This window comes from Cnephaeus nilssonii (assembly GCF_951640355.1).
Source record: "Cnephaeus nilssonii genome assembly, chromosome: 14".
NCBI lineage: Eukaryota > Metazoa > Chordata > Mammalia > Chiroptera > Vespertilionidae > Cnephaeus > Cnephaeus nilssonii.
In genome coordinates this window covers 33,027,908-33,053,020 of record NC_137085.1, presented here as the reverse complement: position 1 = coordinate 33,053,020, position 25,113 = coordinate 33,027,908, and the positions used below count along the sequence as shown (strand labels likewise).

Here is a 25,113-nt window from a genome sequence, read left to right as displayed (position 1 = left end):
GGAGGTCCCACAGACAGAGACTGAGGGAAGAGCCCTGAGTGGTCACCTGCAGGACACAGGATCCTATAGAGGAAAAGTTGGCTTTAGGAATTTACAGGAGTTTCCTCCCAAGGAGGCCAGAGCAGGCAGCCACCTTCCCAAGTAGAATCATCCCATATATTGGACACCATTTTTTTTCTTCATTTAGTAGCACTTGAAATTACAGTAGTTTATAGGGATATTTGAACACATCTCAAATGAGTCATTGTCTTATCTAAGCTTTGATTTCCTATTTTTAAAATGAAGGCATTTTAACAGATACCCCCCCTAGGTTGTTTCTAGCTGCAATATCCCATAAATGAGGAGGCAATTTCAGAACAAACTGTTGAAACAGTGTTGGAAAAACTAACACCCCTCTCAACTGTAATAAGAGAAGCAATTGCATTTACCACTTCAGCCAGAACCAATGGCTGTCCAGAAGTCTTCTGCCAGGAGATAGGAACTCATCAATTTGATGTTCATATTTGGCCATAAAGTGATCCCAGATCACAAAGAAGATAGCAGCCACGGTGATCCCAAAAAGAGGAAGGGCTCTGTGAAAATTCAGCACACAGGCTGCAATCACCATGGCCAGGTAGCCTGTCCAGGAAGCAAAGGCAGACAGTGAACATCACCAACACTGACTGGAGACCAGCCTCCGGTGCTGATCTGGCTCAGCCAAGGGCAGGTTCAGGGAACAAACCACTGAACACAAGAGTGCTCCTCATATTCTTGATATGGCGATTGTCTCCTCTGATGATAAGTCCCTAACAATCTCACCATGAATGCCACGAGACCAGGGTCCTAGGTCTTTTTTCCTTATGTAACCCTCTGAGTTCTTGAATCTTGTTGCTTGGTCATTGGGTCTCCCACTTAGTACTAACCACCTTTTTTTCTGGTAGCCAGCCAGACTCAGCAAGTGAACTTCTATCAGAGAAAACCCAGGTGTTGAAGCAACCACTGGCAAAAAGACATTGATTCACCTGGTTTGCAGCTCAGATTTGGCCTAAGCTTGAGTAGGAAAATGGCTAAGTGCCACAGAATCTCTAAAGGAAAGTGGTGGAGGTGGTAATCAAGGTGGCTGGGTTTTTTTTGAAAAGGAGATTCTAGAATAAGAACAACAAGGTTTCCCATTAATGATCAGCAAACACAGTTTTGTTTGCAAGGTAAATTTAGCCTGCCACTTGTTTTTGTAGGTAGCAAGTACAGTTGTATTTGTATATTTGTATTTGTATTCTATAGTCACCTGGGAACGCAGCCATGCGTGTCTCTTTGCTTTTGTACTCTGAAGGCAGAGATGTGTGGCTTTGATGTATGGCCTGTAAAATACTACCTGGCCCACCCAGTTCAGAGGAAACTTACAACCCTGCTCTTCCCTGTTCAGGCTGTGTGAGCACCAGCAAAACCACTGCTCTTGAGGGTGCAGCATTCTTGGATTAATATCTATAGACTTGGGCAGTAGAGTTCATGTTTTATAGATAGGGATATTCTTTGAATGGGTGGAGCCCTCTGCTTTGGAGGGAGTGAAAACAAAAATCCTGCTCTTCTGTGTACACTGACCCTTGAACAACACAGGTTTGAACTGCATGGGTCCACTTATCCACAGATTTTAAAAAATAAACTCTAAATGTAGTTTCTTTTCTTTAAGATCTAATAACATTTTCTTTACTCTAGCTTACAGTATGTAATACATATAACATACAGATATGTGTTAATTGACTGTTTATGTTATTGGTAAGGCCTCGGTTTGTCAGTAAGCTATTAGTACAGTTTCTGAGGAGTCAAAAGTTAGATGTGGATTTATTGACCATGTGGTAGAGGATGAGGAGTGTTCGTTCCTTGAACCCCTGCTTTGTTCAAGGGTCAACTGTAAAAGGTAGAAAAAACACACACGCAAAAATAAAAGAAAAAGAAAAAACTTTTTTTTTTTTTTAAAGAAGGGTCAACTGTAGACAGTTATGGCTCTGCCTTCGGGCAAGAGGAGTGGGATACATGGCCCTAGGCAGCTCCCGGCATTGTATCCACATAAAGTATCCATTGCTTATTTTTCCTCCTGCCAGTAGAGTCCTACTTGTGATTACCATATTTTCCAGTTACCTGGATTTGGGTTAAACAACTTTCAAATCCACATCACATTAACAAAGGCCACAGAGTAGGTGACATAAATTAACTAAGTTAACCAGACCAGGGAGCCTATCTGGATAGGTACCCCACGCTGAGACCTGCAATTCAGGGCCTTCTTGATTTGCTTCTCTGGATGATTCATGAGGTCCAGGGCAAAGGAAGGATTTACTTCCTTTCCACAGAAATCTCAGCATAATATTTGGGGGACCCTCAAAGAGAGACACTGATACCCCACCTCCTTTTGTTATTTACCTGCTAATAAGATGCCCCAGATGATATACCGAATGGTGGTTCTGTGTTTTCTACAAAAATCACAAACTGTACCATACTTCCTTGCCAGACACCTGCAACAATACAAAAACAAAATGGCAGGCAGAAGTAAATGCCAAAAAATGAAGTAAACCCGTATGCTACGGCTAGATGAGCCTTTGTAAATAAAGCAAGCAAACAAACAAATTCGCAAAGCATATGTCCTACAAAATGGAAATGGGAAACTCATTTTATGGTGGGCTAAACTCAGCCATGGCTTGGATCCACCTTTGCTGAATGGATGTGCCAAGCACTGAGAGATCCCAGAGATACAGAAAACATGTTCCTGGAAATAGAGCAGGGAAGATTGATAACTAACCAAAAGCTGGAAATAATACATAGGACGAGACTGTTTCTCACTGGACCCTGAGGGCCTCCATTAGCTTTTAAGCCACCGTTATGAAATGTTGATTTAAAAAAAACCCAATGAACTCTCATCTCTCTGTTTCCACAAAGTTTGAGTAATGGGGTGCTTCCCTGTCCTCGCTCACCACACCTTGGAGTGGGAAGCTGACAGACTTCATTGAGCACTCAAAATGTAAAGCAGGATTCTGTGGATTTGAGAGCTTTAACCAGTAGGTTGCTTTGCAGCTTCCTCAGAAAGTTCTAGAATTGTGCCTGTTTCTGTTCAGGGCTTTGTTGTGGAGTGGTGGGTAGTGTGTGAGCAATGGGTGCATGTGATCACTTTGGGAAGATCCTGACCACCAGGGAGTGAGATTGGAGAGGCCACAGGGCCAGACCCACAACTGTCCTCTACGTCTCCTGGGATGCTGCTGGTCCCTCCACACCTGCTCTGAAACCTGGCTTCCCTGCAGGTGCCTCTTTCCTCAATGCCCCATCTAACGGAGGCCTCTCCTCCCACCTGAGGCCGGGCAGAAGGAATTTACTCACACGTTTAACCATTGCCACTTCCAGGCCACTGGATAGCATTTCTAAAACAAGCACTTCTTGTCCATGTAGAAGATCCCAATCTCCAGGACCTCAAAGGACACAGCTCCCCGCTGGGACATCTCTCCCCTTGGTTGGTGCCTCTAGTTCCCTTCCTTCCAGCAGTAATGCCCACATATCCAAGCCTCAGCCCCCTTCACGTTTCAGGGCACAGCTCAAGTTCTTTGCTTCTACAAGGCCTTCTTGTATATGCTCAGACAGAGGCATTCTTCTGCACTTTGCCCTACTGTCTTTTTTAATTGTATTTGTTATGAAGCCTTGATCTGACTGACTTCCTGGGGAATAGACCTCTGTGAGCCCTATAGCGCCAGCATCTTGGACATCAGGCATTTGTTACATTACTGGATAAATGAAATGGGGGTGTATATTGCTTTTCTGGAGCAGTATTTTATAGCTGTGGGTGGGAACCCATTAGTGGGTTGTGAATGATAACCACCACTAAAAGAAATAGGACATGTCAGAGTGGATCACCTTTAGTGATGACAGGTATTATTTTATGAGACTTCTGTCGTTATGTATGTGTGTGAATGTGTGCACTGAGAATTAGAAACACTATTTTAGAAGATGTTGAGGTAATAGAAGTGCAGTCAAGACTAAGTCTTTACATCTAATTGAGGATAACACATTATCCTCAGTTGTGGATATAGTGTTAAAAAGTAGCAGTGGTGGAGGGCAACATTTCATAGGGAACATCCATCTACTTTAGGTTGGATTTATCAGATTTTTTAATTGCATGGAATGTGTGTAGCCCATTAAAGCAATCTGACACTGCATAAAATAAAGTAGCTAGAAATAGATGCTTCTGCCATTTGGTTATCTGGGTTGAGCCACTTCCAACCGTCCCGTGGTTGTTTCTGTCCCATTAACATAGTGAAACCTGAGTTATCTGACCACCCAGGGGACCTTTCTCAGCTCCCAGGGTCAGAGATTCATGAAGTGCAAGGAAGGATGGAACGAAGCTCAGCTTTCTCAGGTGGTAAATATTTCTTGATGGGGTATATGTGACAAGATCTTTCAATCCTAACTCTGAACAACTCCAGAGATATCCTCTGATACAGCAAAGCAAAGTTCCTCAGATATTTAGGAATTTAAATTAACTTTAAATCAGAATTTAGAAAATTGACAAATATTTGAGTCTTTCCTGCCCCTCTCCCCACCCCCCCCCAAAAAAATACAATTTGCCTCTCCTACCTCACAAGGTGATAAAGAATTGGAATACCTTCAGGATATCTTAAAGTAATAGCAAGTAGATTGGGTTTTGAGAAACCAATTGCTTATTGATTAACATTGAGAAGATGAATTAACTACTTTTGTGTGGACTGGAGCAATTTGTGGGTAATTTACACTTGTAATTAAAAGACCGTCCTGCATATTCAGTTTCCAGGACATCAGCAATTTGAATTTACCACATTGATTATCGTAGAACTCCATTAATTTTTCTGAAAATGGTAGAAAATAGAATTGGTGGTGGCGACCATCTCTAATAATAAATAATAAATGTTAAAAAATTAGGTGAGGATAAATAAAGGAATGCCCTGGCCAGTGTGGATCAGTTGGTTGGACATCGTCCAGCGCACCCAAACGTCACTGGTTCGATTCCCAGTCAGGGCACATGCCCTAGTTTTGGCCTTGATCCCCAGTAGGGGGTGTGCAGGAGGCAGCCAGATGTTTCTTTCTCACATAGATGGTTTTCTCTCACTCTCTCTCTAAAATCAATAAAACATATTGCTTCCCGCCCCTCCCTCCCAAAAACCCCCCACAAAAGAGCAAAGCCATTTATTTAGGAGGTAGGTGTGGTTATTTCTCTCGTTTAAGCCTGTACCCTTTTGGATGCATCACTTGATCATCCTCCTCATCTTCTTCGCTTTTTAGAGAATCCTGCTCAATGGTGACCTGCTCTTCACCCTGGAAATCAAACATTGGAACAGAGATGCTATGAAGAGAATCTTGGGCATAATGGGCCCTTTCTGGACTGCAGCAAACACTTCTTCCTTATGGACTATGCACCTATTCCAGAACTTTCTTTGCTTCCCCTTCTCCTGCCCCATCCCTGTCTATAGCCAATGTAAATTCTTTTAAAACAACTTACATCTTTCTTTCCAAATTCATTGTATAAAAGAGCCCTCTTGGCCTCAGGATGGTGCTCATGTTGTCTTGTCCATCTAGCTCTGTTGGTGGTGGTTTGGTCTGCGTGCCCCAGGACCCGGTCCTTTTTTGGGCTGACACATGGCTTAATAAACACTTTCTTTCAGAAAATCTTTTGGCCAAAAAGGTCTTTGTTTAACAGTGTTTTATATTTTACTAGAAGCCCAGTGCATGAAATTCATGCACTGGTAGGGTTCCTAGTGGCTGCTGGCTGGGTACTCCCTTCCTTCCCCTGGCTGGCCCTGCCCCCTGGTCGAACTGCAGGAGGAACTCCCGGTCGAGGGGACAATTTGCATGCTACGCTTTTATTATATAGGATGGGTTTAGACAAGTGTTTAATAGCATGTATCAACTATCATAAATAGTCATTTCACTGCCTTCAAAATACTGTTCCTCTTCATCCTCCCTCCCCTCTTGGCAAACACTGATCTTTTCACCGTCTCCACAGTTTCCCTTTTCCAGAATGTCATAGAGTTGGAATCATACACTATGTAGCCATTTCAGATTGGCCTCTTTCACTTCGTAATATGCATTTAATGTTCCCCCATGTCTTTTCATGGCTTGACAACTCATTTGTTTTTAGTGCTGAAGAATATTTTATTGTCTGGATGGACCACAGTTTATTGAACCATTCACCTACTGAAGGACATGTTGGTTGTTTCCAAGTTTTGGTGATTATGAAGAAAGCTGCTATAAACATCCATATGCAAGTTTTATGTGGACAGAAGTCTTATTTTCTCTTTTCTTGTTGAATAATATTTAGTGAAATGAACACTTTTTATAATATAGTAAATAAAATAGATAGTAATAATATGTATAGCATGATCCCAATTAGGTAACACGTGCATGTGAATGTATATAGAGTATTTGCCTTATTACATGATTTTCCTTAAAATGGAAATGCACTGATTTTTTTCTGAAATTACAGGTTACTTTTTGTCTTCCAAATTTTGCTGCAATCATTTTCCTTTTATTTCCCTAATTCAAACAAGATATTCTTTTTATCATGAGAATAACTATCCCCCAAGACATGGCTCCATAGTAGGCAATTACTATAGAGCCAGAATTACTAAAAAGAATAAGCAAAAAGGATGACTGACAGGGAGAATTTGCTCAGTTTTAATAGCAGAAGGCTTTCTTCAAATGAGATCCTACCCAGATCCAATATGTAAGAGAAACAAAAGTGGCATTGTGATGGAGCACCTCGGACTGCTATGTAACTGAGGTGTCATTGAGGAGCCTTAGGGCTTGATGGACACAGTTTTAGAACCACCTCTTAGAATCTTTCTTGTCTGCCTTCTTTACCTTCAAATTAAAATGCTTTTGTTTAAGCCCGTGCTTTCTGCACAGGATGGAGCTTGAAATCTGTAGTAGTGACATGTCCGAGAAAGCCTGGGTATGCTCCCCATCAGAGAACTCTGAGGACAGGAGTGTAAATAAGACCTTTGTTTGGGCACGAATGTCTTCTTCATGACTTGGTTTACACACTCTAAGTACCACTTAACTCATTCCTCTGAGTGCCAGCTGAGCACCATGCTTTCTGTCCCCATAGCTGTCAGGTGCCTGTCACACGATGGTTACCATGGTAATATACTCACTCACCAATCTTGAGCCATACCTGTTTGGCATTTACATGTTCTCTGTTTTGCACAACTCTGTTCCTTATGGAGTTGTTTCCTGATGTGTTCTGGTTTTCATGAATGTCTTCTTCATTCTAAACACAAAGTACAGTTTGCAAAATAAAATTTCAGAGCCAAATAAATATATGTTCTTTCAATGAGTGGTGCCTAGAAGATTTTATGTTCTTTTTATTAAAATTGGGATGACATTGGTTAATAAGATTATATAGGTTTCAAGTGTATATTTCTATGATACATGATCTTCATATTGCATTGTGTGCCCACCACCCAAAGTCAAACCATCTCCCATCATCATATATTTCATAACCTCTACCCTTTCCTACCTCCTCCATCCCCTACACTCTGATAACCACTTCACTGTTGTCTGAGTGTATATGTTTTTGTTTGTTTGTTTTTCTTATTTGTTCATTTGTGCTTTCTGTTTTATATCCCACATATAGTGAAATCATATGGTTTTAAACTTTTTCTTTCTGACTTACTTTTCTTGGCATGATATTCTCAAGGTCCATCCATGTTGTCACAAATGGCAGTATTTCTTCTTTTCTTATGGCTGAGTGTATTCTATTGTATATATGTACCACATCTTTATCCAATCATCTATCAAAGGACACTTGGGTTGTTTCTATGCCTTGGCCATTATGAATAATGTTACAATGAGTGTAGAGATACATATGCTTTTGTGAATAAATGTTTTCAAATTTTTGTGTAGATACCCAGAAGAGGGGTTGCTGGATCATATGGTAATTCTATTCTTAATTTTTTGAGGAACCTCCATGATGTTTTCCGTAGTGGCTGTACCAGTATACATTCCCACCTCCTTTTTCTCTGCAGCCTCTGTAAAACATGTTATTTTCTTGTTTATAATAGCTATTCTAAAGGGGTGAAGTGGTATCTCATTGTAGTTTTGATTTGCATTTCCCTAATAGCTAATGAAGTGGAGCAACATTCCATGTATCTGTTGCCAATTTGTATGCCTTCTTGGGAGAAGTGTCTCTTTGGGTCCTCTGCCCATTTTCTTAATTAGATTGTTTATTTGTTTGGTGTTGAGTTGTGTAAATTCTTTATATATTTTGGATACTAACCCCTTGTGAAAGCTGTTGTTTGCAAATATCTCCTCCCATTCGGTTGGTTGCCTTTTTGTTTTGTTGGTGTTTTCTTTTGCTGTGTAGAAGTTTTTTAATTTGATATAGTCTCATTCATTTTTTTTTGCTTTTACTTTCCTTGCCTTTGGGGTCAAGTTAATAAAATCTTCTCTAAGACCAATGTAAGTTTAGTATCTATGTTTTCTTCTATATAATTTATTGTTCCAGGTCTTCTATTTAGGTCTTTGATCCATTTTGAGTTAAATTTTGTATATGGGGACAAACAACAATCTAGAGGTGGATTGGCCAAGATGAAGTGTTTAGATGAGTCAGCTGATTAAAGAAAGAACCAGGGCATTTTGGCTAATAAAGAAACATAGATGAGTTTTGTTTTGTTTTGTTATGATAGAAAGGATTGGTGTGGTCCAACTTGAGATAGAGAGAAAGGAAGACAGTTGCCCTTTTCTAGGCCATATAAACTTCTCAAAGCAGAGCTGAGGCTGAGGGTGCAGGCGTCAGTCTCCTTTCTATCATATCCCACAGGCTTTCAACTTCTAAAACAAAATATAGTAAATTATAGACCGATCATTTTATTCATAGACGTTGGATTTATGAGATATTAAAATGTGTCTTGTTTGGTTTAAAGCAATCTCTGGTAGAAATAAGAATTAGAAAATGCCTTCTTCTGTGAGGCCCTTTTTAAAAAAAAAAATATTTTATTGACTTTTTACAGAGAGGAAGGGAGAGGGATAGAGAGTTAGAAACATCAATGAGAGAGACACCGATTCAGCTGCCTCCTGCACACCTCCCACTGGGGATGTGCCCGCAACCAAGGTACATGACCTTGACCGGAATCAAACCTGGGACCCTTCAGTCCTGACGCTCTATCCACTGAGCCAAACCGGTTAGGGCTGTGAGGCCCTTTTGATTTTACTTTAAGGAACTGAGTATAGTTTGCTCTTGGAGGGGTCTCCTAATCCTTTAGTGCTGTTTCCAGATGTGACAAACACCTGGCTTGTTTCTCTTTTACCTTTTTTGGAGGCTCCAATCTTTCTTTCATCTCATCCCAACTTGCCTTTTTATATGGTACTTCATTCCAAGTAAGGCAAATGATAGATAAATAGTGCCAGGTAGGTCCCTATGTCTTTTTAAGAGATGTCCCCTGCTAGCTCTGTTGGCTGTGACCTTGTCTTTGAAAAAAGAACAAGTCCCCAACTTTGATTTTAACTTTCGATCTCTGAATGGCCCCAAGGATCTAGAAAATATTGCATCTCCAACTTGTGTTGCATTTTCTATTTATTGAAACCTAAGAGTATATAAGCATAAATAAAATCTAACTTCCAGCACATACATGACTTATGCATGTCTTGTTGCCAAAATGCTCTTTTGTGTTAGTTGTTTATATTTTACTTTAGCATAATTCCTTGTGCTTAGCAGACACAAACAATTATTTGTTACATTAATAAGCCACAGTGATTTTAATGTTACACTAACTGAAACAGCAATGTAGTATCTCTTGGTATTTCCTATCAAATCTGATAGGTGTGTGGGGACAATATGTACAATATAGAAAGATGACAAAATATTGCTAATTGCTGAAGCTGCTGATGTGTACTTAGGGACTCATTTTACTATTCTTACTTTCATGGATGCTGAAATTTGTTGTTAACAAAACATTAAACATAAAATCCAGCAGGAGTTGGTAGAAAAATGGGACACAGGTAACAGAAGGGGCTGGTCCTCAGGGTCCCTAATTACAAGTGTGACCCTGGGCAGGTCATATCTTTGTGAGCCTCAATCCACCCATTTATACAACACAGTTTCGATTCAGTGTTCTCATGGTTCCTCCCAAAATCCTGACATTTTCCGGTTCCATGAGGAGCTTCAGCATCTCGATGCTGATTATTACTGCCACCTGGTGGCAGAATCTGAAGCTTCCTGGTGAAACACAAGGGTGGAGCCTGCCTTTTCAGAATTAAAAAGAGAGGAAGGGGTGTGTGTGGTGTGTGTGTGTGTGTGTGTGTGGGGGGGGGGGGGGGGGGGTATGAGGTGGGGGTGCAGAGTGGGCATGAATGATGACAATGTATTTTGCAACATGTAATGAGGTTGTTTTACCCCCAGTAGAGTGCACACCTTAGCTTTTTAGCATTTTCAGGAAGAAAAATGCATCCTATTTGAGGATTTCCAACAGAAATAATGGGAGTGTTGTGTGGGTGTTGATTAGTGCCTGAAAAATGCCCCTTAAAACACATGCTTCTCAGCTTCTTTTCAAACTGGAGTCGGGAGGCTGTACTAGGTGGCTCATAATTACTTCTGAGCCCATTGTTGTCCTCCATCTATTTAGCAATTCAGATTACTAGCAGCTTAGTTGTCCCCTGGACTCCTACGATCCTGACTGTGTTCTAAGTGCAAACCTGTCACTGCACAGAATGAGTTACAACACGGTGGGTGTGAGTATGAGCATTTCTAAACAGTTTGCAGCATGACACTTTTAATTTCTCAAATCAATGTTCGCTGCTGAAATTCTGAGGGTGATGATTCTGGATAGAGCCCCCTCTGAAGGACAGATCTTTGACCAAGGAGAACATGTGCCTGGGGCTTTTCTCTCTCTCTTTTTTTTAAAAATATATTTTATTGATTTTTTACAGAGAGGAAGGGAGAGAGAGATCGATGAGAGAGAAACATCGATCACCTGCCTCCTGCATACTCCCTACTGGGTATGTGCCCACAACCAAGGTACATGCCCTTGACTGGAATCGAACCTGGGACCCTTGAGTTCACAGGCTGACGCTCTATCCACTGAGCCAAACCGGTTAGGGTGGGTTTTTCTCTTTGATGTTGCATTCTCCATGGTGCTCGAGCAACTACAGATCCACAGTGGGTGTTACGGGGAGTACAGATGGACAGAGACCTTTTTATTGATTTCTTCTTTTTGCTCAGTTTCTAAAGCATATTATAACTTCTGGAATAAAGGAAATTATTGAAATCATTCCCTCCCCCTAACCTATTTGTGATGCCCCCTTCTATAGAATTTTAGCTGAACACGTGGCCACCCAGAATAAAGGCTACATTTCCTAGAGTCCCATTTCACTAGATTCTGGTCAAGGAAATGTAAGTAGAAGTGGGAGGTACTCTTTGTCCCCTTGATCTTGTCTTCTGTCCTGCTGCCTGGTGTGTGGATGGTTCCATCTGGACCAAGAACACAAGGGCCCATCCTAGCGATAGCTGAGTGGTGAGTTGAGGTGGGGGGGGGGGGGGGCGGACTTAGGTCCCTGAGAGCCTTGAGCAGTGCTCCCACCCAGCTCTGTGCTACCCACTTCCTGACTTATATCTGCCGGAAACAAACTTCTCCTTTTGTCTCTTTTGGGTTTTGCCTTTATTTGCACCTAGACTGACATACTAGATTAAACCCTTGAAAAGTTTTGTTATTTGACCCTAAGAGGCCTGTGAGATGGGTTTCCTGGTCTGTAAAAAGTTTCCTCTTTTTACAGATCAGGAAACTAAAGCAAAAATAAGTAAATCACTTGACTCGGTTTGCACAACCAGAAATAGCTGAGATGGGATCTCAGGCCACATTGTGTCTGCAGAGTTTTGCCCTTGGGCCAAAGCCCTTTGGCTTTGGAGATATGTAGACACAGTGGTATACCAACAAAGTAAATCCCCTTTTGACTAGGAACCTTGATTTGAACCCTAAACCTAAAAGACAAGAGTAGAAATGAGAGAGGTGGTGAAAGATTCCAGAATTGCTCGCGGCCCCTTTTCGACAAATTTGGGCTCTGGAAGTCATTTCTCAAGCCAGAATTTTTCAAGACCCACCGTATAGTCTGATTTTAAGTAGATTCTATCTTTAAATGACGTGAGTGGACACTCTTGCATTTGTGGACATGTCATGTCTCTGATTAGTTTGACATTCTTTTTCCTTCCAACATGTCTGCTCCACTCACTCAGTCTCTCCCACCACGGTGGCCCTGAATTCACAAAGTGACTTCCATTTCTCAGTTTTGTGACCAGGATTTTTCTACTATGATAGGAGAGCCTCTGTTCCCCCTTCTCTATAGAAAGTGCTATGGCCTGGCATTGCTCTGAATGTATGAATGGCTGAGGGGATACAGCCGGGCTTGAGGACTGGGGCAAGAATGGCAACCGATACCCCAGGGAGACTTTCATCCTGATCTTTGGTGGGACATAGGTCATGTAAGTTTATGGAATATGGGAATGGCCCAGTGGGCAAATGTAATGTGGACATGAAACCTGAGGAGTTGCTATGAAGATCTTCAACTGGTTTTAGCACTTGATACTTCACAGTGAATTCTATGAGGTGTTTGATAATATATCTTAGCTGGAAGGCATACCACCAGAACAGATTTAGATTGGTGGTTAAAGTTGTTTGTTGTATTATGCATGTATGTGTATATGTATGTATATATGTATCTGTCTAGCTATCATTTGCACTTCTCTGTATACCTTTAACCCTTTGCACTCGCTTGCTTTTTTCTCGAGCTGCTACCGATGCTAACCGTGTCGAGTCACACTCGACATCCGAGTGCAAAAGGTTAAAGCAATCTTCCTAGAAACAGTCAATGTGGAACATTCTGAGAGGGAGTGATGCCTTAAATATTGCCATGGATGTCAAAGTCTCAATCCCCAGGACCAAAATGGGAATATGATGTCAGTTGAACTTGGTACTGTTTAAGTCTATATATTTCACCCACTCACCTGTTATGATAAGAAGCCAGATACTTTACTTTGTCCCCTTTTCTCTGCTGAATATCATGTGCCCATACACAGAAATGCTCGATACTGTTTTTGAATGAATGGAGAAGATATTCTCAGGGGCTGTTGAGCTGATTATAGTAGCAGCTGAATCAGTGTCTCTACAATTAAGTAGAGACCAAATGGTATAGGACTGCTTTTTCTATTTCTCCATAAGGTTACCTTATGTTCTAATATTCTAAGCCTTAGGTTTCTAAATAAAAGTGTTAGAAATACATCTCTAATTTCTGTTGTTTCTCTGAGCTTCTTCAAGTGATGTAACCTCTCTGTGTTCATTTCTCTGAACATTGAATGAGACTAGACTACAGCAACTGCCTCAAATAGTACTTAATTCCAAAATGCCATGTAAAGAGATTGTAGGCAGTGGCTCAACATATGCCTTAAGATGACTGCTGTTTGGAATATTGATAAATTACCTATATTAATTGATGCTGCATTGCAATATAAAGCTTGGGTTCCATGGTCATACCTGGGTTCAAATCCAGCCTTAATATTTTGAGGCCCTGTACCCTATTAGATGGGAATGTAGCACTCATTACTTGCTTGTGGGGCTGTGTGGCTGTTACAAAGCCACACATAGTCAGAGGTCATTGACTGGTACGTTATATAATTTTATGGTTTAGTTTTGTACTTGCTTGCTTGCTCTGCAGCATGTACTAGTATAGTCACTTTGTTCTCTATTAAGATTTGGCCTGTAAAAGTCAGCATCTGTTTTGTGAATCTGATCTCCAAATTATTTGAGATCATTCCTTCCCCTCCTTATTTATTTATTTATTTATTTATTTATTTATTTATTTATTTCCCAAAGCTACAAATGTCAAATATTTTAAGGCAATTTCTCTATAACGTTGTCCTCTAAATTGATGGCATGGGCTGTACCTTGAAGGATTGCACCTCCAAAGGCAATCTAGAGAATTATTCCAGAAGCCTTTGATCTTTACCTATTGCTCCTGGTCTTCCTGGCTCATGTAACCTTCTGGCACAGGTCTGGGGTTTATGCAATCTTTAATGTGAGTTAATGGGCACTGGCTGGACCCTTCCTCCCTGCGATCCTCCTGTTCTTCTTGCAGGCCGGTGAGGTTTGAAGGCTGGGTAAGGAGCAGCAGTGCTGTGGGCGGAAACCACCTGGTAAGCCTGGGACGCACTGGCACACTTGCCTGGCCACAGCTCCCTGTCATCTCTGAATGCTCTGAAGGGAGCTTTGAATTGGGTGCAACATTCTCCCCTTGTGGTCTTTGTGAGCTAGGGGCACACAAAACCATGTAAGAAAAAGGGAAAAGTGGCAGAGGTTTGTTCTGAAAGGAGAAAAATGAAAGGTTTACAATCATCAGATTAAAAAAATAAATGTAATCTATGAGTTTGTTTATTCATTTATTTTGTTTTTTAGATTCCACATATAAGTGAAATGGTATGGTATTTGTCTTTCTCTGTCTGACTTATTTCACTTAGCAAAATTCCCTCTAGGTCCATCCATGTTGCTGCAAATGGCAACTGTAATTGAAAAATTAAAAAAGAAGTATAAATAGCTTTAAGTATGCATATACTCATAGAATATGGTTTCTATGACCTTTCTTGAAAAAACTGTTAGAGGAAGAACTTCAGCCCAACAAATGGTAGATGGAGAAATTATGGCAAAAGGAGTGATAATATATTTTGGATCTAATTAGTGAAGTAAAATAAAAAAAACATTTCCAGGGATTCCAGAACAAATTTTAAACATTCTACCCCTGACAATGTAGAAAGATGATCAGAACACTACTTGAAGGAGAAGGAATGAAGGGGAGAAGGTGAAGTATACAGGTAAAGTACCATTTCCTCACTTGTTAATTTCTGGGAGCTGAAAGATATTATAAATAGCTGTGTTTAAGATAGAAATGTAAACACTACAAGATATATATTCAGTTAAAATCAAGTGGTGGAAGAGAAAGAAAGAAATTATGGAAGGTGGAAAACATACCAATTTTGTATTACTCATAGGCTTAAGCTGGTTAAGAAAGGAACCATCAAGACAAAACAAACAAAAAACCCCACACCAGTCTTCAGTAGAAACCAAACAAAAATAAAGGACACAACCCATACAGTGAAAAGATTTTTTAAAAGCACAATATAAAATATGATGAGAGGAGCTAAGAGCAAACAAATATATCTGGAAAATCAATCATCAGATTTGATTGAGTCATATAGCAAACACACCACAAGCGTATACTGAAGATGATCCAAGAAGACGAAACATGCAGTGGTCATTACTTTAAGCCACCAAGGCTGAATACAGGACAAACCTCCCAAACAATAAACATGTCCAAAAAGAAGCAAGGGGGGGGGGGGAGCGGGGAGATACAATCTCACGTTTTGAGATGTACAAATGGCATAGATTAACATAAAGGAAACACAGAAATATCTAGAAATGCATTTAGAAAGAGTTCCGTCTATGACAGATCAAGTGGGCAAAGGTAAAGATAAGGAAGACAAAATCACAATGAATAATAGAAATCTAATAAACATCTATTGAACTCTATAACCTGGATAGAAAATATATTCTGGCCAAGACCTCTAGTTGTTCCCAAATATATTCTTCCCCATTTCCTTTAAAAACAGAACTCCGAGTTTTACGGAGCCTAAGATTTCCCAGAATAAAGATACATTTCTCAAGCTCCCTGTGGCTTCTATATTGTTCTGCCAGTGTGGTTGATGCTGAGGGCAACTTCTGGGAAATGTTCTCATGCAGGATAGGTAGTGGAGCCTCTAGACTTCTTTCTAGGTGTTTTAAAATACACAAAATTAAATATATAGGATTCAAAGAAAACCAGTTATATTGAAGTAGTTAATAAAATAAATTTGTGATAGAATAGTGTGTATGAATCTTTATCAACACATTTAAAAACAAGGAAAAAAACCAACAAGGTCCAGTGAGAAGTTTTAATAACTACCTTAATTTCAATGCCTTGAGATAATTTTAAAATATTAAAATAATGAGGTGATAATTTCAATATTTTGAGATATCTGCCACAGATATGAACTCTTTTTACTACCTGTATGTATTAACTCCATGGAGTGAGAGTGCTTTTGCACCTTGAAAGTTCATTTCAAAATAGGAGTTCTACCTCCTCTTGGTCTGTGGTATAGAATGGAATGTGTCCTTTTCCCCCTCAGAGTTATGTGGAAGTCCCACCCCTCCTTCATCCAAAGTATCTCTTAGTTATGAGGTAACTATAAATGGGTACATCTGGGAGAATATGGATCTTTTTTCTTATTTGTAATTGGATGTCTTGGTTTCACTTATGGATCTGTTCATAAATGTAAGTGGGGGAAATCAAATAATACTCAGGAGTAAAGGCCTTAGCATCGTCTTCACATAGAAACTTGAAATAGACAGCAAATGAGTAATGTTTAAGCATTCTGCTTAATTGTGTGTAAGGCTGACTTCCATTGACTTCATCAGAGTCCCGAGTTCCGTTTAGAAGATGAAATGCAAATTAACCAATGTAATCAGGTGCCAGACCAGACGGGCTCATGTAGGCTCGACTCTAGTGGTCGCTGCAAGAAATCTCCACTGGATGGCACCACTCCACCAATGCTGTAAGATTCAGCTACCATGAAGGCCAATGCTTGGCCCAATTTCTGATTGCAGCAGTATGTTGGAAGCAGGTATCTGACTAAAAGCATTAATATGCACCCTGGTCGGTGTTGCCCAATGGTTAAAGCATTGGCCCGAGCAGGGAAGGGTCTCAGGTTTGATTTCTGGTCAAGGGCATGTACCTGGGTTGCAGGTTTGATCCCCAGCCCTGGTTGGGAGGCAACCAATTGATGTGTCTCTCTGATATCAATGTTTCTCTCTCCTCCCTCTCAACCTCCCTCCCTTGCACTCTCTCTAAAAATCAATGGAAAAGATATCCTCTGGTGAGGATTAACAATAACAACAACAACAGAAAGCATTAATATGCTAAGCCATGGTCTCAATTTTATATACTATAAATGTTTATTTCATATATTGTCTAGGATGGTTATATCTAGTAAATTCAATCCTTGTCAAAAAGCGTTCTGAGATTGCTGGCAAAGTTTGGTACAAATTGAGCACCAAAAGTAAAAAATATGAGTAAAGTATCTGCAACTTGTGTCAAAAATAGATGGATTGATGGGTGAATAGAGGGTAGCATAGATGAATAAATATGTGAGAAAGCAAATATAGCAAAATATTAATTGTAGAATGCAGGTAGTGGATATATAGGTGCCCACTATGAAATCCTTTAACTTTTCTGTATGTTTTAAATTTTTCATAATAAAACTAGAGGCCCAATGCATGAAGATTCATGCAAGAATGGGCCTTCCTTACCCTGGCTGCCGGCACCACCTTTGCTCTGGCCCGGAGCCGCCTTTCCACCTTCCCACGCTGCCCAGAGGCCCAGAGCGGCTGGGGTGGTGCAGAACATTCGGCGCCTGTGTATGCAAATTAACCTGCCATCTTTGTTGGGTTAATTTGCATACTCACTCCTGATTGGCTGGTGGGTGTCACAAAGGTGTGACCAATTTGCATCTTACTCTTTTATTGGTGTAGATGTTGAAAGAAACAAATATCATTGATAATTGATTATAAAATATTGAATAAAAGGGAATGTTAGTCTCTAATGATACTCAAAAAGAGAGAGCAAGACAAAAAAGGGAAATCTATTATTTTCAGAAGAATGTGAAGTAAGAAATATTGAAGAAGTGAAAAATAATCATTTTACACATCCTAAGTAATAACTGATTCAGAGAAAGGTCATCCATGGTTGCTAAAACCATCAAGTGAAGTGCAAGGGAAACTGGATATTCACATAGCCTTGAAGTATCACCCCCTCAAATTGCTTATTAACTAGAAAGAGACTTGTATACCTTTATAATAAAGTGGTTGGCTCATCATACCCTATCCCAGTCATCATCAAGAAGGGAGTTAAGTTCCTCCAAATGCATGTATGTGTATTTATTTCTTTTTTTACATTTGGAGTTTTTAGAGCTTAGGGCTAGTTAAAAGTCACATAAAATAGAATTGTACACTCCAAGACATCACTGACCTTATCCTGCTGGATTGCCTTTCACTCTCACTATGCTTTTGGTATTTGTGTAGATAATTTGTGTTTGATAAGGTGTGATCCTTTAAGCCTTGTTCTAATTTCCTGCTATTGTTCCTTTGACTTAGTCTGATTTGTTTGAATAAAGAAAAATACTCCCGTAAGGATTTCTACTATATATTCGAGAGGGAGAAGACCAGAACTAAGTCTCAATACACCCAATGAGAAGCTAATCCCAAGAACAATATGGAAGTGCCTGGACTTTTTACTCTGAGCCAGGCATAGGCACAGTACTCTGTGCTTCTCTACGCACTACCTTCCCTTGTTTTCTAATATTTGCATCGTTATCAATTTTTTATTACCCTGAAGCCAAGAATTCATAGATAAGGATCCTTTCTCCTCCCATTAAAAACCAGTCTTCTTTCTACCCTTACTGCTTGCTATGGTCTAAATGTTTGTGTTCCTTCAAAATTCATTATGTTGAAATTCTAACCCCCAAAGATGATGGTTTTAGATGGTTGGGCCTTTGGGAGTTGCTTAAGTTATGAGGGTGGAACCCTCATAAATATAGGATTAGTGCCCTTATAAAAGAGACCCTACAGAGACCCCCTAGTCCCATCTATCATGTGAGGGCACAGTGAGAAGGTTCTGGCTGTGAACTAGGAAGAGGGCCCTTGCAAGACTGCCACCATGGTGCCCTTGATCTTAGATTTCCAGCTTCCTGAACTGTGAGAAATAATTTTTTATTGTTTATAAGCTACTGAGTCTATGATATTTTGTTATAGCAGCCTAAATGGGCTAAGACACTAGGTCCATATCTTGCCTCATATTCATTCTTCAACCCATTCCAGTATGGCTTTCACCCCTACCATGCTATGGAGATCACCCTTGTCAAAGTCATCAATGGTTTCCATTTCCCTAAATCCAGTTTTCATTGTATTAGTGTTCCTTAAAATACTTTTGTCTCTGACTTCTGTGATAACATGTTTTGCTAGTTTCCTCTTTTTTTAAATAAATCTTTATTGTTCAGATTATTACAATTGGTTCTCTTTTTCCCCCCCATAGCTCCCCTCCACCTGGTTCCCACCCCACCCTCTGCCCTTACCGCCCCCCCCACCACTGTCCTCATCTGTAGGTGTATGATTTTTGTCCAGTCTCTTCCTGCACCCCCCACACCCCTTTTCCCCTGAGAATTGTCAGTCCACGCCCTTTCTATGCCCCTGATTTTATTATATTCACCAGTTTATTCTGTTCATTAGATTTTTTATTCACTTGATTTTTAGATTCACTTGTTGATAGATATGTATTTGTTGTTCATAATTTTTATCTTTACCTTTTTCTTCTTCCTCCTCTTCTTAAAGAATACCTTTCAGCATTTCATATAATACTGGTTTGGTGGTGATGAACTCCTTTAGCTTTTTCTTATCTGTGAAGCTCTTTATCTGACCTTCAATTCTGAATGATAGCTTTGCTGGGTAGAATAATCTTGGTTGTAGGTTCTTGCTGTTCATCACTTTGAATATTTCTTGCCACTCCCTTCTGGCCTGCATAGTTTCTGTTGAGAAATCAGCTGACAATCATATGGGTGCTCCTTTGTAGGTAACTAACTTTTTCTCTTGCTGCTTTTAATATTCTCTCTTTGTCTTTTGCTCTTGGCATTTTAATTATGATGTGTCTTGGTGTGGTCCTCTTTGGATTCCTTTTGTTTAGGGTTCTCTGTGCTTCCTGGACTTGTAAGTCTATTTCTTTCACCAGGTGGGGGAAGTTTTCTGTCATTATTTCTTCAAATAGGTTTTCAGTATCTTGCTCTCTCTCTTCTTCTGACACCCCCATAATTTGGATGTTGGTACGCTTGAAGTTGTCCCAGAGGCTCCTTACACTATCTTCATATTTTTGGATTCTTTTTTCTTTTTTGTTTTCCGGTTGGGTGTTTTTTGCTTCTTTGTATTTCAAATCTTGGACTTGATTCTTTCAATCCTCTAGTCTGCTGTTGGATCTCTGTATATTATTTTTTATTTCAGTCAATGTATGCTTAATTTCTAGTTTGTCCTTTTTCATATTCTCGAGGGTTTCGCTAAATTTATCAGCCTTTTCTAGAAAAATCTGGAAAAACCTTATAACCGTGGTTTTGAACTCTATATCCAGTAGTTTGCTTTCCTCCATTTCTTTCATTTGTGACCTGTTTCTTTGTCTCCGCATTTTGGCTGCTTCCCTGTGTTGATAGAGTGGCTTTGTGTGCTAGGTGTCCTATAGGGCCCAGTGGCTCAACATCCCCAATTACTCGAGGTGGACACTCTTGGTGCACCCCTTTGTGGGTTGTGTGCACAGTCTTATTGTAGTTAAGTCTTGATTGTTGTTGGTATCACTGGGAGGAATTGACCTCCAGGCCAATTGGCTATGAGGATCAGCTGTGTCTACGATGGGAGAACTTCTGTGCTGGAGACACCCTTATGAGACAAGACTTGCTTCAATGGGGCTTTGGTACTCACTGAGTCTGCCCCCTGAGTGTGTCCCTTCTGGATCTGAGGAGTTGTAATCTGGATGGTCCCACTCTGACCCCTGGGTACACTGGTTCTTGGATCTCCAACGAGGTGTTAATTTAGCCTCTGCCTGAGGCTACCCAGCAGGAGCTACGGAGAGATCTGCAGATTCCTCTTCTTTGTTTGGGTTTTGGAGGTGCCCAGATGAGGCCCAATTGTGTAGCAATGCAAACTTATGCAGGGCCTTGGGCCTTCTTTTGGATGTTCTGGATCTCACTGACTCAGCTGCAGTTTGTTAGGTAAGTTTAGAATTCAAAGGACCAGGCCATTCATATGCAAAAGCCTCTGCGCTCAACTTGGATGAGGTGGGGTCTCAGGGTGGAGCAAACAGCAATGGCTTCCCGTCAGCCCTGCCCTAAGAGGCCCCTGGGTCTCAGTGTCCCGCAGTAATTGCTGCAAACACCTCTGAGAGAAAGCCGCTCTTGAATTTCGCTGCTGCCAGACAGTTCAGTTTCTCCCCATATGAGTCTGGGTTCCCAGAGTCTCGCCCGGAACTGGAGTTCAGAGCAGTCAGGAGCTTTTGTCTCCCTCCCACTTGAAAAAGCCATCCGAGTACTCAGTTGCAGGCCCTCTCCGCGTGCGTGCGTGCCTCCGTATCTCTGCCTTCTGCAGCTCCTGTGAGTCTCAGTGTGCTTTTCTCTTTCCTTCTAGTTGTAGAATTTCCACTCAGCCAGCCTTCCTGTGGTTCTGGATGATGTCCATTTTGTCTTTTAGTTGTAGTTTTGAAATTGTTGTGTGAGGCAGCAGTTTAGGTGTTTACCTATGCTGCCATCTTGGTTTCTCCTGCTAGTTTCCTCTTATCACCCAGACTTCTCCTTCTCCCTTTCTTGTACCATATCAACCTTTTCATTCAACCTTCATTGTCACATGCAGTTCCTTGAGGCTCTTTCCCAGGCATTCTCAGCCATTCCTCTAACAAATATTTACTGTGCACCTACTGTGCTGGTTGTTGGCATTGCATATATGATTCCTGTTCTTAGAGAGTTTAGAAAAAAAGCTGTTGACCATAAATTATACAATTGATTATTTAAATAGCCAGGGTAAGGACTATTTAAAGATTCAAGGTACTACTTCCACTGGTTAACTGGAATAAACCTGTTGTGTCTGAAAGTCCAAAGATACAACCCCTTTAGCCATGAGGGAACTGGAGATACACTTACTAGCAAAATATCTTCCTACAGTTGAGAAAAAAAAGAAAAGGAAAAAAAGAAACAAGTTTATAATCACTTTGAATTTATTAATTCTCCTTAGTCTTATTTCCTTCTCTGATTTGTTTTTAGAGGCAAATCTCTAGTAGTCTGAAGGGATCAAAATTTTGCTGTCCTCATGATTCATTCAGTATGTGGCTTTTAGCCTCAGCATCTGTGCCGGCCTGTCACCCTTCCCTTCCCCCCCTCACACTCCCATCCTCTCATCTGGCTCACCCTTATCCTCGCTCTCCTACTTCCTCTTTAGTGAGAGCCCCCTGTCATTTCCACATACAGTAGAGTCAGTGCTTGGAACATGACAGACTACCTCTTATTCCCACCTGTGCTTACTAAATTCTTCCTCCTCTATTTCTTTGTTCCCATTCTCTGACCTAAAGACCTCATAGTCTACAGGGGAATGAGGAAGTGGACATGTGGGCCAACAGGAAGCCTAACATTTTGTTGGCTTTGTGTGCCTTTGTCTCTTTCCCCTCCTTGCTAGATCCAATATACCATGTAACTGGACCTTTGTTCTCCACCTCCTTTATCTGCATGGGTCTGGCCCTCAATTAAGCAATTCTTTACTTTTTAAAAAAATTATATATACGTATATTGATTCCAGAGAGGAAGGGAGAAGGAGAGAGAGATAGAAACATCCATGATGAGAGAGAATCACTGATCCGCTGCCTCCTGCATGCCTCACACTGGGGATCAAGCCCACAACCCAGGAATTGAACGGTGACCTCCTGGTTCATAGGTCGACACTCAATCACTGAGCTATGCTGGCCGGGCAGCAATCCTTTATTTTAAATCTCCATGGCTGCACAAGTCAGACCTGTGCTCTCTAACCAACTTTCTCCCTGCAAATGTTCCTGAACCAATGGATTTAGGTGGATGAAAAACTCATGATGCAATAATTTGAATTAGAAAAATAAAAATTCTTTAAACGCTAGCAGAGTTGTAAAGTGATAGAATTGAAAGGGCGGGACACTGACAGGGAAGTAGAACCCATCAGTGGACAACTGCACAACTGTACAGGTTGTGCTATGAGGAACTTAGGTATGCTCCCGAAGATGAGCGGGTCAGGAGGGTCAGGCGACTGGAGAGTGGGGAAGGAGAGCAGGTATATCTGTGCTGGCCCTTCTGGATTATGACCGACACTTCTTCATGGTGTGAAGAGCCTTGCCTCACATTAATGAATTACTTTCTGATCATGTTTCATGGAGGAGTTACAACCCCTTATAATCTGGCAGGCTAATTTTTTTTTCTGAAATGTTCCTGAGTCCACACAGTTTAGAAATTTAGTTTTACACCTAAACGTATCATTGATTTTGGATCCTTCGGACCAGGATTTTGAGGTAAATCAGACCTGGTTGGCCTCTCTACTCCTGTGTGCCTGTCTTCATCAGCCTTTCTGTCTCGCTGCTCATGTCTCTCAAGCCTTCCCAGTCAGGGCCTTGCCTTCTCCACGTGATGCAATGTGGAAAAAATGGTTCTTGATATGGTAGCTTGGGGAGTTATTTCTGCTCTACTGGGCCAACAGGAAGCCTAACATTTCCTTCCACCTATCACACAGTAGATGCTCAATGTATATTTGGAATAAGTGAGGGAGAGAATGAAGACCTGTAAGGGTTCATTTGGAATATTTGGGAAATAGTCTCCAACCCCCAACCTAGGTGAGCTCACCTTCACTCTGCTTTGTATGACTTGGCCACTATTAACTGCTTTTAACCAAACAGTGGCTCTCTGTTTCCATATCCTTGCATAATGCCTGGCACTATGTCAGAGCTCAATACATATTTGTTGAATCAATAAATGTCATGGTTTATGTCAAAGAATTTTGGCTCTTGGAGGAAAAGAAGCGAACAGAACCTTGACTTTGCAAAACCAGGAAACTGGAATGAATATTAAGAAGTCTCCCAGTACATTTCCCCGCTTCCTGATTTAACCATTCCTAGTAATCATCTACTTTGTTCCTGAACACCCTGGGAGGCTCCTTAACCATGTGATTCATACGGTTTCCTTAAGAAACTTCTATCTTTATTTCCTGCTAAAGGACACACAGTGTGCATCTTCTCTCCCCCCCCCACCCGCCCCTCAAAGGAAAAAGAAAGAACAATTAGACATGCCAAGGCTGTAAGTGGCTTCTGGGTCAAACACGTTAGCCCATGCGTGGAGTCCAATTAGACGTCTCCAGATCCAGATCCTGGCTTAGAGTGAAAATCATGCTGCACTCTGTCTGCCTAAATCTGCAATTTGAAGAAAGAATTCTATACTCTGTGGCACAATAGGGAGTTCAGGTTCATGCTCACAATAATCTGTTCTATATAAAATTCCAAATACTCCCACCTTTGATTTTTTTTTAATTTGACAAATAGCAGTTTGGCTAGCACGCAAGGCCCAGCTTCTCATCAACATCAGCAGTGTCTGGATGAGATGGGTCAGTGAGCACCACCACCCTCGTTTTAAATTAAGGGACTGTGGAACGAAAGCTTTATTCCTGCCCTTTAAGGGCCTGGCCACTAAGTTTAGGCCACCAAATTAAAAGTAAAGTAATAAGTTCAGATTTGCCTGCTTTTAGTAATTTATCTTTTCTGTCTCTCTTTTTTTTTTCTTCACATGGGTCTTTTAAAATTTTTTTCTGGACCTTTCTATGTCGGGAAGTGTGTGATTCCTAAGCCAATCTTTTTACTTGTTATAGGCTTTCGCCCCCAACTGTTATCACTGCTTCAGGTAAACACCTTTATAACGGTTGGCTCCAGGGAAATCATGGTGGGTGAGCTGTAAGTCAGATCAAAGACAGACAAGCCTTGTGGGATTTTCTAAGGAACTGCAAGACAGGTCAAATCTGGGAATTTTGCCCCCTCTGTAGGCTATGAGGCTGCTAGTTTTCACTGTGATTTCAGAGTTGTTTTTCCAGACTATCGTGAATCGGGAGAGAGTGGAATAAGACTAGGAAATTAAGACACCAGAATGCTTGCTGTTCTAATTGGAATTTAGTTGTTTTACATGGAAAAAACAACACACACAAGACACTCTCCGCTATGCTGTGAGGCTTTGATTAATTTCCAGAGTTTTAAAAAAGTGATTTGGACAATTTCCCCAGCATTCTTGTTGCTTTTATGAAAGAGGCCTTTGCAGGTCCTTACTCCACCATCCTGTTAATGTCACCAACAACCTCAGATTTAAATAGAAAAGTCAGATATGTCACAAGGGAGAATCTGTATGATCAAGTGATAAGTAGTATCAGATTTTTTTGGTATCCTCCCAAACCAAAAAATATGTACATTACCTGAGTCATC

General features: G+C 40.8%; 1 protein-coding gene across 1 annotated transcript in view; it reads right to left on the bottom strand.

The window, feature by feature from the left end:
* Positions 1-25,113, bottom strand: part of SLC28A3 (solute carrier family 28 member 3) — a 58,380-nt gene that overhangs the window by 24,621 nt on the left and 8,646 nt on the right. The window contains exons 2-5 of the mRNA XM_079790740.1: positions 7,163-7,258; positions 5,222-5,304; positions 2,395-2,486; positions 429-618 (exon numbers count right to left, since the gene is read on the bottom strand). Of these exons, the coding sequence (XP_079646866.1) occupies positions 429-618; positions 2,395-2,486; positions 5,222-5,304; positions 7,163-7,258 (461 nt within the window). The remainder of the gene's footprint in view (positions 1-428; positions 619-2,394; positions 2,487-5,221; positions 5,305-7,162; positions 7,259-25,113) is intronic.